Source organism: Lycium barbarum, chromosome 1 (assembly GCF_019175385.1).
Source record: "Lycium barbarum isolate Lr01 chromosome 1, ASM1917538v2, whole genome shotgun sequence".
Classification (NCBI taxonomy): domain Eukaryota; kingdom Viridiplantae; phylum Streptophyta; class Magnoliopsida; order Solanales; family Solanaceae; genus Lycium; species Lycium barbarum.
In genome coordinates, this window is record NC_083337.1 from 770,261 (window position 1) to 787,695 (window position 17,435).

At 33.4% G+C, this 17,435-nt stretch overlaps 1 protein-coding gene across 2 annotated transcripts; it reads left to right on the forward strand.

The window, feature by feature from the left end:
• The first annotated feature begins 9,407 nt into the window (after positions 1 to 9,407).
• On the forward strand, positions 9,408 to 16,684 carry LOC132627986 (heterogeneous nuclear ribonucleoprotein 1-like). 2 transcript variants are annotated; one of them, XM_060343650.1, is made up of 5 exons: positions 9,408 to 9,637; positions 9,743 to 9,822; positions 12,162 to 12,388; positions 13,227 to 14,412; positions 16,089 to 16,684. In XM_060343650.1, exons 3-5 carry the CDS (start codon positions 12,164 to 12,166, stop codon positions 16,100 to 16,102), a joined length of 1,425 nt encoding a protein of 474 aa, XP_060199633.1. In that variant the 5' UTR covers positions 9,408 to 9,637; positions 9,743 to 9,822; positions 12,162 to 12,163; the 3' UTR covers positions 16,103 to 16,684. The 2 variants fall into 2 exon arrangements, with proteins under 2 accessions (XP_060199633.1, XP_060199640.1); XM_060343657.1 differs by lacking the exon at positions 9,743 to 9,822.
• The last annotated feature ends 751 nt before the right edge of the window (positions 16,685 to 17,435 follow it).

Genomic DNA, 17,435 nt, shown 5'->3' on the forward strand with positions numbered 1-17,435 from the left:
AGATATATGGGGGATTGTTAGAAAAATAATATTTTTATCTAATATCTCAAAAATAAAAGGACTATTTCTAATGTTTTTATTGGCTTTAATACAAAAGACTTAATTATACTTCATTAGCCTTAATGGTAGCATTTCATAATGGAAAACATTTGTCCGTTGCCAAATGGTTTATAAATTAAATATGGTCATTTGACAAACTGCTTTTATGGTCTTTTATGGTCTTTATTATTCTTAAATATTTGTATGGCAGATATTAGAAGCTCTAAGTTGATATATATCATACATTATCGGTTCATCTTGGAGGTGTGAAAAAAAGTACTTCTTCTCATTATGTATTGTTGGGTTTTTATGAGATAAATCTTTGTTAGATTCTGGCTCCTAGTTTTGTACTACAAGAGCTTGTTGAATCCTGTGGATACACCCATACCGGGTGAAATATCTTTAAGGACAGTGTCATTGGCATGCCTCAAGCTACGAAAAATTTTCTACAATTGTTCGTGATGAAGGGAAGTCCTACAAGTGTTCGTGTAAAAGAAAAGTCCCTACACGTGTTCATGATGAAGTATTTTTCGTAAGATTTCCATCAGTATTTACTTTAAAATTCCAGAACAAGTAGGCAAAGGGTATCAAAAAGTATCCAGTGAAGATTTCTTTTGTCTTATCATCACCTCACCTGCTCACCACCCTCGTCTTTTTCCTTGTGAGCAAACTTTTTGAATCCAATTTTTTTATTCTTTTGTGTTAGCTCATAATAATAATAATGAAGGGCTTTATTATTACTAAAAGAAAAGTAATAGATGTGCATATATATGTTGCGAGTCAAATCTTCGTAACTATTCCAACGACCTAACTAACCATTGATTTAACGCCTTCTTGATCGACTTATATTCCTTTAATTTGGTATTATTTATACCAAATCACATTAGTTTATAATAAGTAATTTAATGAAACGACAATATTTAACTAGTCATGATTGAGTAATCCACGTATAAATACATGACAGAGGGTTGTAGCGGAGCCACGTTTATCTAAGGAGATTCAACTGAATCCCTTTGTCGAAATTTCTTTCTATGTATAAGTGCCAATTTTTTATTTTATTTTTAATGTTTATATATAAAAAAAAATTGCTAAAACCCCCTCGACACAATGAGATCATTTTTAAAAATTTCTTTGATAAAGTTTTTGCCTCCAACAGTGTTTAGTAAATGAGAAAAGGTGCAGTATATGCAACACAGCTGTACATGAGCTTTGTATCCCTTTTATTCAATGTTGTGAAGGATCTGATGCAATCTACTTAGTTATCATCAAAATTTGAACAAAGACTCTACTCATTGTTTCAACAAAAATAAAAAAGTGCCAGACAATAGGAATGATAGTTCCCTAGTAAAGATTTATTTGCCAGCTGCCTCTACAGTTTGTTTTTGGCAAGCATGGGGAGACAATGCTGGGGATGTCTGCCTAATGTTTGTCAAATTGCCACTTTGTGCAAATTTCATATTTTAGACATGCTTTGACCTGCATGTTTGCAACTAGGGTTGAAATAGTACATGGTCATTCAGATTTTAAGAATGAATATCATTGCCCTTCTCCGAGTTAGTAACTCGTGATGATTATATCAGAAGCGCTTTAGGACGTCTTTAAGATATGTTTTCAAAATATCACTATACAAGTATGACATGTTTTTGCTCAATTGATACAAAATAGTACCTCATGCTTTAAAGTACAGGCATGTGTCAGTGGCAAAACAAGAAATTTCGTTGAGTGTTCGAGATGTTAATGTACAGTTACGATCGGTTTTTGCTCAATTGATCCAAAAACACCTATGCTTTAAACCTATCGGAATGTGATTCAGTGGCCACTCTAGGAACTTCGCTGAGAGTGTTCAAGATAATATATATTTATAAAAAATAATTGTTGATCGATACACAATTATTTTGTATATGTAGAGTATAATTTTTCAATAAGGGGAATGATAGCTCCGTCGTAAAGATTTATTTTCCAGCTGCCTCTACAGTTTTGTTTTTGGCAAGCATGGGGAGACAATGCCGGGATGTCTGCCTATCAAATTGCCACTTTGTGCAAATTTCATATTTAGCCGTGCTTTGGCCTGCATGTTTGCAAGTAGGGTTGAAATAATGCACGGTATTTTGATTTCAAGAATGAATCATTGTCCTCCTCCGATTTTTAAGGTTGTTCAAGATATTGCTATACAATTACTATCCATTTTTGCCCAGTTGATCTGAAGCACCTATGCTTTAAACTATAGGCATGTGATTTAGTAGCGATTTCAGGAATTTCGCCGAGAGTGTTCAAGATTTAATATATAGTTATAAAAAATAATTGTGGGCTTATATACGTAAAATAGCTCCCTAGTAAAGATTTATTTGCCAGCTGCCTCTAGTTTGGTTTTTTATGGCAAGCATTGGAAGGCAAAGAAGGGGATGTCTGCCTAATGTTTGTACCACTTTGTGCAAATTTCATATTTAGCCATCCTTTGGCCCGCATGTTTGCACGTAGAGTTGAAATAGTGCAGGCAGAGGTGGAATATAGGATTTGAAATTTCATTTCTACAATGATCTCGGGTTAATACTATAATTATAATTGAGTTCACAGTTGAATATTTATCGATATTTAGTGAATTTTTTAATATATAAAGGGTCTTGGTAAAAACTAGTAGATTCATGTGAAGTCGTAATCGACCCTTTAGATCCGCCTATGAGCATATGGTCATTCTTAAGAACGTTGGTTTTAAGAATGAATCATTGCCCTTCTCTTGAGTTTGTGTACTCATAATGACATCGTGAACCTTTTAGGATGTTCTCAAGATGTGTTTTCAAATACGATCCGTTTCTAGCTCAATTGACACAAACCAAAACCCAAGCTTTAAAGTATAGGCATGCTCTTCATTTTGTTGTTTTGATCTAAACATAAAATAGTGTCTACAAGTATTATGCGATGATCAATAGGTAGCTTAGCAGGTATTTGATGAAACAATTGAAGTGCGTGCAAGCTGATCAAATATCACAATTATTGTTGGGATCCTATAACTATATCCTAATTATTGTTGGGATCCTACAACTATATCCTATCATATTTAAAGTAGGCATTGCTTTCTAGGTGTATGCATATTCAAAGACAATTACCTATAAAAATTTGGTTAGGTTGGCACAAGACCTCATGAGTCATAGCCCTTAAAACATAGACCAATACAATGCTTTCTTTTTTCAGTTAATGATTTATAGGTGGTCCATATGTCATGAGAAAGTAAGGCTCTCAATTACCAAATGAAGAATAAAAGCATAAGAAGACGCCACTTTGAAATATTTTAGAACAATAAAAGCATAATATCTAGAAATTGTGCACATTCATATATTAAAAATCAAACAACCTTAATTATTCAATTTTCAAATCTAGAAATTACATTTTAATATTCAAACATCTTAATATTAATAAAATTACACGGCTCCTAAGTGCTTTAAAATTAAGATCCAACATGAAAAATGAGGTAGTATTTGTCAACATGGTTGGTGTTGTAAACAATACTAATGTTTAAAGAGTCATGAAAGGTCACTTTTGCAGTAGTTTTGCAAAACTACCAAGTTTTCTAGACAAAAATAGGCATAAAACTTCGTATATTCTTTAATTAACTCATTCAGAATTCAAAATTGGAAAAAAATATTTAGTAGGCGTTTGGACATTTCAAATCATCGTTTTGTTTATGTAATTTGTATAAAATTTCAATTTCAACTTCATATCATGATTTCAAATCCCAAATAATCTAAAAAGACATGATTTGAGATTCCAAATATTTTAACTGTAAAACTTGACCCATAAGTTTATATTTTGTGAAAAAATATTCATAAGTTGGTAGATATATTCACCAACCATGTTTACCAACTATTTATATCAAATATTAAAAGATCTGTAAGTTGATAGTATTTTTATAACAAATTTTACTCTTACCAATCATGTAGAAGGATTATATTAAAGAGTAGTTACACTACAACTATGTTCAATTTTTTTTTTATTGAACTAAAGTTTGATCAATTGATATTCTATTTATTTAGAAAAGTCTTCTAGTAGCGTATTAATTTTATTATGAATTATAATTTGCTCATTTGATAAAATTGTGTGAGAATTAGAAAAGTTTTGATGGTTTTCACAACTTGTGGAGTTTTTATTTCTATGAGAAAAAATACAACTAAAGAAATCCAAATTACATGTCCGAATAAAACTTCAACTTCAAATCATTGTGATTTCAAATCACTGATTCTATATCAAATCATGTCCAAACTCTATGCAACAACATTGACTTGTACTACTACTACTACTGTGATTGCTGTGGTTGACATTATAACTTATTTCTTAATAATTCTATATTTTGAATAAGCAACAAACATGCATGGAAGAAGAAAGAAGTATGAAAATTTGATTGCATTAATCACTTATAGGGTTGTGGTTGAATGATAAGTATGCCTTCATCATTAATCAGTAAATTTCGAGTTCAAGCTTTAGGTATGAGGTTGTCTTTAGAAGAAAGTGTTTTACCTTTTACATAAGGCTTTGATTCGAATTCAGATTTAATAAGACCTCAATGTGTACTGATTACTGAATGGGAAATCAAGAAAAAATTAATTAGCAAAATTCAGATGTGAAAATTGAATGCTTAAGAAATATTCTCCCACTACGTTAAAAAAAATTCTTCGCCCACTTTACTAAATGTGGTCCACACAGGTACTGCTTTTATTTATTGGTAAAAAATCATGAAAAATCTTTACATAAACTTTTATTACTTTTAACTTTTATTGTCTTTGCTTAATCAAATATATTAACATATTTGTTTGTCTTTTTTCGTGGTAGGAAAAGATTCGCTATTTCCCCAAAGATATGAGCAGAAAAATGTCAAAACCTCATGAAGGATATTGCTTGTCAACATAATAATATACAAACAGTAAAGGTGCAAATTTAAAATGTAAAACCCTCCCCAGAAAAAAAACCTCATTGAGAAATGCCAGTAAAATTACATAATCATATGAATATCAAATCTCTTTAAACATGTATTTATACTAATTCTGAACGCGTAATCACAAACAAGTGGTAATATTAATGCTATTTCTCAACCATTGACATAAGAGTTTAAATTAGTCCTTGTTAGATAGCCGAATTGTTCTTTAGTTGACTACATTTTTCTAAAATTTTATAGAATAGTTTTGAAGTATTTAGACTTTATTTTAAAACTGCTAAAAGAGATTGTTTAATTTGTCTTTCTATTTAAGGCTGATTTATGCAAATGTTCCATTTCTAAGCCACCATTTAGATTTTATCCCTATTTTTAAAAGCTGTGCAAATATAACTCATGTGATTGACAAACACTAGACTGTCGTTTAATATTACAAAAGTTTGGACTACTGTGGTCTAACATTTTCTCATAAGATATTCAGTTTGATCAAAACTAAAGGAATATTTAAATTAGATCTAAAAGCTAAAGGTTCATAAGTCGCAAGAAAAATAATAAGAGTGTTAAACAGTTACCCCAAAAAAAGAGAAAACCGGCAAAAATTTCTCCTTGTTTAACCATCCGATTTTGGAACTCATTGGTCTGACTTATTTAGGATTATCACTAGATAGGTTCATTAAGGGAGTAAAACATTTCTACGAGAAAATTGATCCAATTTATTTAGGATTTGCAATCGGTAGGCTCGTTAAGGAGATAAAACTTGGTAGGCTCATTAAGGAGGTAAAACCTTCATACCAAGGAATTCTATCTTATGAGGATCAGTGGCGAAATTAAAAAAAAATCACTGAAAGGATTCAAAATATAAAGAAGTAAATACACGTAAAAGCCAAGAGAATTTAACATCTTTTAATTTATATACATAAAAATAAATTCTCCACCTTGTATATACTCTGAAGTTTTTTAACAGAAGGAATTTAGATAAACCCCTTACGAGTAGTGGCGGAGCTAGAAGCCGACGTACGGATTTGACGTAACCCAATAGCTTTAGTCCAAGCTTTGTATTTGTATAAAAGGATTACTAAATATGTACAAAAATTAAATTAGGAACACCATCACTAACACCTGATGTCGACATGCTAAAATATAGAACTCATAAAGTTCAAAATCTGACCGCCTCTGCTTACGGGGCCTTAGCTCTCCCTTACGAGGATTGAACTCGAGACCTCGTGGAGAGATTTCCAACCACCTCACTCAATGGTGGAGTCAAAATTTTCACTAATAAGTAGGAGTTTGGACATGCAATTTGAAACCATGGTTTGAAATCATGAGATGAAATCAGCGTTTGGACATGCATTTCATCTCATGAATCCCAAATCATCCAAAAAATGCATGATTTGGGGTTTCAAACCATGGTTTCAAAATTTTATAAATATAAAACTTGACCCATAAGTTTATATTTTGTAAAAAAAAGACCCATAAGTTAGTAGATATTTTTAACAATTACTCTCACCTACCATTTACCAGCCTTTATTTATGTCTACCATGTGGGAAGATTATATTAAAGAGTAATTACATTACTATTCATGTTAAACTTTCTTTTTTATTGAACTAAAGTTGGACCAATTGATGTTGTATTTTTTAGAAAGGTATTCTAGTAACGTATTAATTTCGTTATGCACTATGACTTGCTCATTTGGTAAGATTGTATAAGAATTGAGAATATTTTGATAGTTTTCACAATTTGTGGGGGTTTTACGTCTATAAGAAAAAATACAACTTAAGAAATCCAAATTGCATGTCCAAACATAATTTTAAGTCATGATTTCATCTCATGGTTTCAAACCATAGCTTTAAATCATGTCCAAACGGCTCCTTAAGGAAGTTCAAAATATGGAAAATTAAAGTAAACACACGAATAAGACAAAGACATTCAACATCTATTATAAATATATAAAAAAAAAAAAAAAAATTAACCGCCTAGACGGTGTAATTTTCCTCTTCCTTGCCCTACCTGGCTCCGCCCCTGACCCACGATAGTGGTCTAATTTGTTTGTCTTTGTACTTGGAACGTATCATTCTCCAGTACTATAGACAAGTTGTCCATATCTTACGTAAGGTAGGCGCCCCCACTAGTATTCTTTTACAGGACGATTTGCCACAACCAAATTGTACAGATCAGACGTATACGCACGTAGTCTCTCATTCACGGGCTCAACCTTCATCTATTTGTCTTATCTATCTATATTTTCTCCCATCTTATTTTATTCATTTTATTTTTACGTATTTGGCTTGACTGATCTAAAATAGTTGACAAATATTAAGTACTAAAAAATATTTTTAAAAGTGTTGAAATTGATTTAATATATAAGTAATTACATGTTTGAATAAAAGCAAGGGTGGAGCTGCCATTTGAGTTACAGGTTCGACAGAACCTAATAATTTTGACTCAAATTTTGTATTTATATTTAAGAAATTGCTTAATATATATAAATAATCTATTCAGAACTCAGTAAGTAAAAAAATTATGGTATGAAACTCATAAATTAAAAATTATGGCTCCATCTTAGGATAAAAGTGATAAAATTAATAATAAGCAGCGGAAGTGTTCGGTAAAAAAGTGAAAAGTGCTTTTTTTCTTAATATAACCGATATATCATCAAAGTTATTTCCAAAATATATACAACAACAAAAGAAAAGTATATGATGCAGGATTATAAGAGGAGAGGCATCAAAATAGAAGTAGCAACAGATAGTAATACACATCGAATCATAAGAGACTACATGATAACTGAATACTTATTAAAAGGATGAGAGGGGATAAGGAGGATCTCTCCTCACTTCTGCTACATCTAACCTCTAGCACCTCTTTACTGGCACAGCCTCGCATTTCCTCTTCACATGTCCGAACCATCTCAGTCTCGCTTGCTCATCGTTCCTAATCATATCTCTTCAGGTATGCCAACACATCTATCTGAGCATCCTTATCTCCGCTACCTCCATCTTCTAAACGTGGGCATTCTTGACTGACCAGCACTCTATCCCATACAACAATGTTCGTTTAACCGCCACTCTGTAGAACTTACCTTTAAGTTTAGGTAACATATTCATATTGCATAGAACCTCGGAGGCGAGCCTCCATTTCACCCACCTCGCTCCAAACAAATGTGCAACATCATCGTCAATCTCCCCGTTTCCTTGGATTATGGACCCAATATATTGAAGCTTCATCTCTTGGGTATGGCTAGTTCCCCAATATTCACTTTCTTCGCCTCATGCGCTACATCACTGAACTTATGTACTCTGTTTTAGTCCTGCTTAACCTGAAACCATTAGACTCCAGGGCCTCTCTCCAAATTTTCAGTCTATCATTAACTCCACCGCGCGTCTCGTTAATCAATACTATGTCATCAGCGAAAAACACACACCACAACACCTCCCCTTGACACATGTCGTGTCAGTTTGTCATCACTGAGGCAAATAGGAACAGGCTAAGAATTGATCTCTAGTGCAATCCCATCATGATCCGAAAGTGTTTGGTGTCACCTCCCACTATCCTGGCCCGAATCGTGGCTCCTTCATACATGTCTTTAATAACCCTAATGTACACTATAGGTATACCCCCTAGACTCCACATTTCCAATATGAAATAAAATTTTCCTTTACATAGAAAAAGTCCAGCGATGGAGATAAAGAGCCTGTTTGGATGGGCTTAAAAAAATCAGCTTATAAGCCAAAACAAAATAAGTTGGGGTAGGCCAATTTTTTTTTTTTTTTTGGCTTATAAGTTATTTTCAATTTATAAGCTGCTTTAGATAAGCTAAGCCAAACGGGCTCAATTAATTTTTTGGACTTATTTTAAGCATAAAATGACTTTAAGCTGACCAGCTAAACAATCAAAAAAGCTGAAAACAACTTATAAGCAACTTATAAGCCAATCCAAACGGGCTCAAAATAGATAAATAATTAAAAATTATGTTTTTAAAAAGAGTATTTTGAAGATTATAAGAAATATTAGGGATAAAATCGTAAAAGCACTCATCAGAGACCAAATGTGCTTATAAGTTGTAAAATTATAAGTTTGGGTGGTGATCAACTTATAACATCTGTCTGATTTGGCTTAAAAACAGAGGCGAATATAAGATTTGAAGTTTATGCGGTCCTGCAATAATATCAAGTTAATATACAATAAAAATTAAATTCACAATGTAATATTTATATACACGGTCTGTAAAAAAGTTACTCATTCCCGTGAACCTGCACAATATGTGCTAGATCCGCCACTGCTTATAAGTACTTTTGAATTTTGATATTTATTAAACGCGCAAATAAACTTAAAAGAAGCTTATTAATTTAAACAACTTATAAGCTTAGCCGAACACCATACTAATCTATTATATTCAAGAATTTCCATCCCCTTTTTATCTGTATTTATTTATATATATTCAAAGTGAAATAACCAAAGAAGAGAGGGACATTTGGGGGGAGAGAGAGAAAGGAAGAGAAGTAGAGGATGAGCACTCACATCCTCTGTTTTCACCTTATTCCTATAATTATAATAATAATAATATTAATAACTACATAGCTATATACACCTCTTTTTAGATCCCTTGGTTATAGTTTCTAACCATTTCCCAATTTGGTTTCTTGAAAAAAAAAAAAAAGGTTCAATCTTTACAAATGGTATGATAATATACTTCTCTTTAAGTTTCCTATTTGCTTCATACATACACTTTTTTGGAATTTTTAAGGTTCTGATCTGTTGGAATCTTGATTTTTTTTTTCCAGATACATTGGATTGTTATTTGATTGATGATACAAGGATCCATGTTCCAACTTGCTGTCTGATCCCTGATTTGCTAGATAAGGTTTGTTTTTGTTGTGTTAATTCATTTTTTTAATCTACATTTGGATCTTTTTTTGTGTTTGTTTTTTGATGTGAGGTATTTTAAATTTCCAAGATTTTGTTATATCAAGTTGATAATCATCTGACTGTGTTAAAATTTGATATTTTTGCTAATATAGATTCCTAGTGATTGAATTTGTCTAGTAGTAGTATTAGTTTTTTGCATTAGCTTGTGCAAGATTTGATTTTGTTATGTTGGTGAAACTTATTTTTGTGAATATTGAACTTATGATTATGATTGCAATTTTTTTTTGTCTAGTAGTATTAATTGTTTGCATTAGCTTGTGCAAGATGTGATTTTGTTATGTTGGTGAAACTTATTTTCTGGAAACTGAACTTATGATTGCAGAAATATAACTGTTTTATAGATTGAGTGGAAGAATTTGCTCAAATTCTAAGGGCCCGTTCGGCCATGAGAACTATTCACTTTTTCCTGGAATAATTTTTGACTTTATAGATTGAATCCAACACTTCACACTTGTTGTCTGATCCCTGATCTGCTAGATAAGGTGTGTTTTATGTTGTGTTAATTCATTTTTTTTATCTACATTTTGGATCTTTTTTGTGTTTGTTTTTGATGTGGGATGTTTTAAATTTCCAAGATTTTGTTATATCAAGTTGGTGATAATTATCTGCCTGTGTTAATTAAATTTGATTAAGATGCAGGCAGTTTTGGTAATACAGATTGTTACTGATTGAATTTGTCTAGTAGTAGTATTTTTTTTTTTTTTTGCATTATCTTGTGCAAGATGTGATTTTGTTATGTGGGTAAAACTTACCTTTTGTGGATATTGAACTTATGATTGCAATTTTTTTTTTTTTATTTTTTTTTTTAATGTTGAGTGGAAGAATTTTGCTCAAATTCTTAGTGATTGTCTAGTAGTATTAATTTTTTGCTTTGGCTTGTGAAAGATGTGATTTTGTTATGTGGGTGAAACTTATTTTTGTGGATGTTGAACTTATGATTGCAGAAAGAATTTTTTTTTTTTTTTTTTAATGTTGAGTGGAAGAATTTTTCTCAAATTCTTAGTGATTGTCCAGCAGTATTAATTTTTGCATTAGCTCGTGCAAGATGTGATTTTTTTACGTGGGTGAAACTTACTTTTTGTGGATATTGAACTTATGATTGCAGAATTAATTTTTTTTAATGTTTGAGTGGAAGAATTTTGCTCAAATTCTTAGTGGTTGTCTAGTAGTATTAATTTTTTGCATTAGCTTGTGCAAGATGTGATTTTGTTATGTGGATGGAACTTATTTTTGTGGATATTGAAGTTATGATTGCAGAATTAATTTATCTTTTTTATGTTGAGTGGAAGAATTTTGCTCAATTCTTAGTGATTGTCTAGTAGTATTAATTTTTTGCATTAGCTTGTGCAAGATGTGATTTTGTTATGTGGGTGGAACTTACTTTTTGTGGATATTGAACTTATGATTTTAGGAATTATTATTTTTTATTTTATGTTGAGTGGAAGAATTATGCTCAAATTCTTAATGATTGTCCAGTAGTATTAATTTTTTGCTTTGGCTTGTGAAAGATGTGATTTTGTTATGTTGGTGAAACTTATTTTTGTGGATATTGAACTTATGATTGCAATTTTTTTTTTTTTTATAAATGTTGAGTGGAAGAATTTTGCTCAAATTCTTAGTGATTGTCTAGTAGTATTAATTTTTTGCATTAGCTTGTGCTAGATGTGATTTTGTTATGTTGGTGAAACTTATTTTTGTGGATATTGAACTTATGATTGCAGAAATATACTAACTGTTTTTTCCTTCATCAAAAAGAAATATACTAACTGTTTTTTTGTGTTGAGTGAAAGAATTTTGCTCAAAACCTTCATCAGATGTGATTTTGTTATGTGGGTGAAATTTATTTTTGTGGATATTGAACTTAAGATTGCATAAATGTACTCCCTCCGTTTCAATTTGTTTGTCGTAGTTTGACTGGGCACGGTGTTTAAGAAAGTAAAGAAGCCTTTTGAACCTTGTGGTCTTAAACTAAAGATATGTATAATGTACCAAAATGCCCTTTAGTCTTGTGTCCTTAAATATGTCAGGTGGATGTTGGAATTAAAGAGTTGCCAAATTAGGAAAGAGACATTCTTTTTGAAACAAATTAAAATGGAAAGTAAGTTAAACAAATTGGAACGGATGAAGTAACTGTTTTGTGTGTTGAGCGGAAGAATTTTGCTCAAATTCTTAGTGATTGTCTAGCAGTATTATTTTTTGCATTATCTCATGAAAGATGTGATTTTGTTATGTGGGTTGAACTTATTTTTGTGGACATTGAACTTATGATTGCAGAAATGATGGAGTCAGATCTGGGTAAGCTATTCATAGGTGGGATTTCTTGGGACACGGATGAGGATCGTCTTAGAGAATATTTCAGGTCATATGGAGAAGTGGTGGAAGCTGTGATCATGAGGGATCGTAATACTGGTCGTGCTCGTGGTTTTGGTTTTGTTGTCTTTGCCGATCCTACTGTTGCTGAAAGAGTAGTTAAGGAGAAACACATGATTGACGGGCGAACGGTAGTTTTTCCTTTTTTCATTTTAATTCTCTCTAATTTGTCTTAGATGAATTTAAATAGAGAAACATGGTCAATGAGGATTGTTATAGCTGAGCTCAACTTGTTTATAGTTGTTGTTGTTGTTGTTGTTGTTTATCTTAGATATTGGAGTGAAATGGACATAGAGGATGCATAAAGCCGACCCCAACTAGTTTAATATGGAGCCATAATAGGTGTTATTGTAGTATTTCATCGGAGAGATTAGAGTACTGTACTCAACTCACAAGTTAAATAATCATAGTTTACCTAAATGTGAACTCGACGGGGAAGCGGAGGCGGATCCAGTACTTAAGCTTTATGGGTTCAATCTTTAAAGTTATTATCATTGAACCATTATATTTTTAAGGTTATGGGTTCCTAACCACTATTTATCGCAATATTAGTGAATTTTTACACGTAAAAATAGGTTTAACTTCAAAAGTACTTGGTTCAGATGAACCGGTACCGACACCCTGTATCCGCCTCTGCCGGAAAGCTGTAATGGAAAGTTTATGCTAAATGATTGGTTATACTTTTGCAACAGCTAATTGATAGAGACCTCTTGTTTACATAAAACTTATAACGTCAAACCTCTTTATAACGGCATTGTTTGTCCTTGTATTTTTTGATTGTTATATCGAAACATTGTTATAATAAAGAACATCTAGTGTAATATAACATGAAAATCGGTTCCAAGGAAAACTTGGTTGTTATAGTGAAATGTTGTCATAGAGAGGTCTGACTGTATACACTTCAAAGACTCTTTATCAAATTGATAGTCACCTCCATCTCTACAAGTAATAAGTTGCTTCCTATTTCAGGTTGAGGCAAAGAAGGCTGTTCCTAGGGATGATCAACAAATAATAAATAGAAACAATAGCAGCATTCAAGGATCTCCAGGTCCTGGACGCACCAAAAAGCTATTTGTAGGAGGCTTAGCATCTACTGTTACCGAGAGTGATTTCAAGACATATTTCGATCAGTTTGGTACAATTACAGATGTCGTAGTGATGTATGACCATAATACTCAGAGGCCAAGAGGGTTTGGATTTATAACTTATGATTCGGAGGAAGCAGTTGATAGGGCATTGTATAAGACTTTTCATGAACTAAATGGTAAAATGGTTGAAGTAAAGCGGGCCGTGCCGAAGGAGCTATCTCCCGCACTGGGCCCCCGCAGCCCGCTCGTGGGATACAATTACGGACTCAATAGAGCCAACAATTTCCTCAACAACTATGCTGCTCAGGGGTATAATCTAGCATCGGTTGGAGGATACGGGGTCCGCATGGATGGAAGGTTTAGTCCAGTTGCCGGTGCTCGTGCTGGTTTCTCTCAGTTTGCTTCTCCAGCTTATGGAATGGGTGTAAATTTGGACCCAGCTTTGAGCCCTACATTTGCAGGAGCGTCCAACTTTAACAATAATCTTGGTTATGGGCGAATACTGAACCCGTATTTTGGTGGAAATTCAAGCAGATACAGTACTACTCCTATTGGATATAGCACAAGCGGAAATAGAGGGGATTCTTTTCTAAGCTCCCCTACCAGGAATTTATGGGGAAATATTGGCCTTGGCCTCAACACTTCAGCAAATTCTGGTGGGCCAGGTTCATTTGTGGGGTCCGGAAGTGGAAATTATGGCGTCTTCGCGAATAACAGTGCTAATTGGGGTTCTCTTATTTCTGCTCCGGGTGGTAATTCTTCTGGATATGGTGGTGGGAATAATTATGGGCTGGGATCTGGAGGACTTGGAAGAAACAATGCAGCGGGTCCTGCTACAACTTCATCGTTTACAGTATCAACTGGTGTTACTTACGAGGGGTCTTATGGAGATCAATTCCGGGGCGGTGCTTCGGTGTATGGTGATCGAACTTGGCAAGGTGTTTCTTCTGATGCAGATGGTTCTAGTTCATTTGAATATGGTCTTGGAAATCCAGCAGATGTTTCAGCTAAAGATTCTGAGGATTATATCGGAAATTATAGTATTGCAAATAGACAATCGAATAGAGGTAACATTATACTCCGTCTGTTTCAATTTGTTTGTCTTACTTTCTGTTTTAGTATGCTTAAAAAAGAATGCCTCTTTTCCAATTTGGCAACTCTTTTATTTCAACATCCAACATGACATATTTAATAGCACAAGATTAAAGGGCATTTTGGTACATTATACATATCTTTAGTTTAAGATCACAAGATTCAAAAGTCTTGTTTACTTTTTAAAACTCTGTGCCAGTCAAACTAAGACACATAAGTTGAAACCGGGGGTGTACTTCCAATCGTGTCCCTTGGTATTAATTTGATAAATTAATTCCATCATTTCTTAGTTTGATCATGAGCCTGTCTTTTCGAGTATGTTGCTTTGAAATTTGAGATATATCTTGTTTTATTTCCTGATGCTGGTTATACAGATATGTAAACAGCAGTCCTCTAGATTTAATCTCTATCATTTTATAAAAAATTACTCCTTCTGTCTCAATTTATGTGGCACACTTTCCTTTATAGTCTGTCCCAAAAAGAATGTCACCTTTCTATTATTATAAACAACTTAACTTTAAAATTTCCCTTTTACATGATTTATAGCTACACAAAAATGTCTAAAGTTTCTTTTAGACCACAATTTCAAAAGTTTTCCTTTGTTTCTTAAACTTTGTGCCTAATCAAACATAAATTGGGACGGAAGGAGTACTATACAACAAGGAATCAGACCTTTTCTTTGGCAGGATCCTAGCTTGAAACACATTAGAATATAGGCACAGTAGTATACAAAAAGTGTGTATCCTTTCTGATAGTACTATCTTTTTGGTTCAAAATTTGAGCTCAGTTTATAAGAAATGTAAAACCTTAGTGTCAAAGTTTCTGACCAGAAGATTTGAAGTTTGATGAGCTTGGAGGAGTCAAAACATATAGAAAATGCCGTCTTGCACCCTTACTTTTGTACATGCAGGCGTACACATGCACACACACAGAGGCACGGGTGCGCACACTCACGCACACGTGCCTGCACACACTCATATATTATATGTATATACAAAGGTATGGTAGGGGTGAGACGGGATACGGTTTTCCTCCCTTTTCCAGATCCCATTGCCATCCCTGGCCATGAGACTTATCTGTGGTCACGGGTTACCCAGACTAGCCAACAAACACTAGTGACTAAGAGGGCAGTACTCGATCCTGCATGGTATGGGGGTCACTATTTTCAACTGACAGCAAAATCAGCCTTACTCATATGTGGAGATTGTTGACAATTTTTTTTTTTTTTAATGATATCCGTGGTGTCTGAGGCAGCTCGCGCACCTCGACTATTTCCACAGGATACTTGCTATCTCCCACCAGCAACAAGTGCTAGGTAGTTCTGTCCCCCAAGGCTTAGACAAATGGAAGAAATCACCTAATGTTTGTCTGTCTCCGCTAGACTTGAACCTGATACCTCATGGTTCTCCTCCCAACAAAACTTGTTCTATCTCATGGACACAGTTCAAGTATATACAAATAAAAGATTGTCTTCAATTAGAGATATATGATACCGGTGTGCGATCATTTCTGTTAAACTTGCGGTTGGATGCATAAAAGAACGTGATGTACATATATTATCTTTCTCCAGCACAAGTAAATTCTTGAAGGAATGCTATTTATTATTCAGGAATTGAGACAAAACTCATCTTTTCTTTTTTACTGTTTCCAGGAATTGCAGCATAGAAGATTTCGTTATTTGGATATCTGAAGATACTTAGGAGAACAGACTTAAGAGAAAGAAGTTGAAGTTGATGTTCATAGTACCCCTCACAATATATAGCTATACTATATATATTTCGGATATAAGAAAACTGATCTGTAGAGCTAGCAAGGCGATTGTCTGAAAGTATCAATATAGTAAAAGCAATAGGCTCGTTTTTCAGCACTCGATCGAGATGTATATCAGATTGCAAAGGTATACATGATACCGTCTATTGTAGTTGATGTGTTTGTGCGCCCCACGATAAGATCAGTAGTACCTTTGGTACTATGTTGAGAGTTAGAGTTGTCATTTTTTATATTCTTTTTTCTCTTTTTTAACGTTTTGTTCACTTAGAGTAACCGGCAAAGTTGCCAGTGTTTGTTCTTATAGTTCCCCTCTTTTTTTCTGGGATTTGCATTTCTTTTCAGATTGTATGTGAGATCATGTTTGATTTACTAGTGTGAAACAATTAGGGATACCAACTTAGGATCCCATCAAATAAGTACTGAATATTTTGATTCATTTGACACTTGCAGATTTTGTAAACAATACATTTGAAGCTTTATGTTTGTGTATGGGACTATATTGCACATGAAATAGACTTTGGCTTCATTCAAATCATCCAGGTTGAATTTTGTTTTGACTTGTATGGTTCTTTATTTTTTTAGGTTTGTGTGTTTTTGCTATGTTGTTCGGACTCTCCAAAAATGTTGCGGCACCCGTGAAGGATTCTTTAAAAATGCATTACTTTTGGAGGCTTTGACACGCACCCGCCAACATTTTTGAAAAATTTGAGCAACATAGCAAAAAACACATAAACCTACAAAATAAAGAACCATACAAGTCAAAACAAACCTCAACATGGATGATTCAAAAATGTTGCCGCATCCGTGTTGGGTCCTCTGAAAATGCACTACTTTGGGAGGATCTTATGACATTTTGAAAAATTCGAGCAAAATAGGCTTTTTGCTCAGCGGTTAGGTTGAATTAACACACTGTTTTACTTTTGCTAATTGTTTGTTCTTTTCAACTATAGAAAGAATAATGAAATGCAAGACATCAACTAAAATATTTTTCCCTTATACTGCTTTTATGTGGGACTTTTGAATTAAAATATACATGAAGATCAACAAGGGAAGAGATTGAATTGCAACTTAACTCTCCCGAAGTATTTTTGTTCTTTTATTTTCACACAAAGGTTTGGTACTCCAAAGTTGATTGATAGTGCAAGATTATGAATGTCATAAAATCCATCTTGTTGGTGTCCGTGTTTTTAAAAGCGAAAGGCGTAAAGGAACGATAAGGTCCATGAGG

Excerpts from the sequence above, each read along its gene's own strand:
- LOC132627986 (XM_060343650.1), top strand. The coding sequence starts at position 12,164 with ATGATGGAGTCAGATCTGGGTAAGCTATTCATAGGTGGGATTTCTTGG. Across the intron at positions 12,389-13,226 it reads ACATGATTGACGGGCGAACG|GTTGAGGCAAAGAAGGCTGT; the intron begins GTAGTTTTTCCT and ends TTCCTATTTCAG.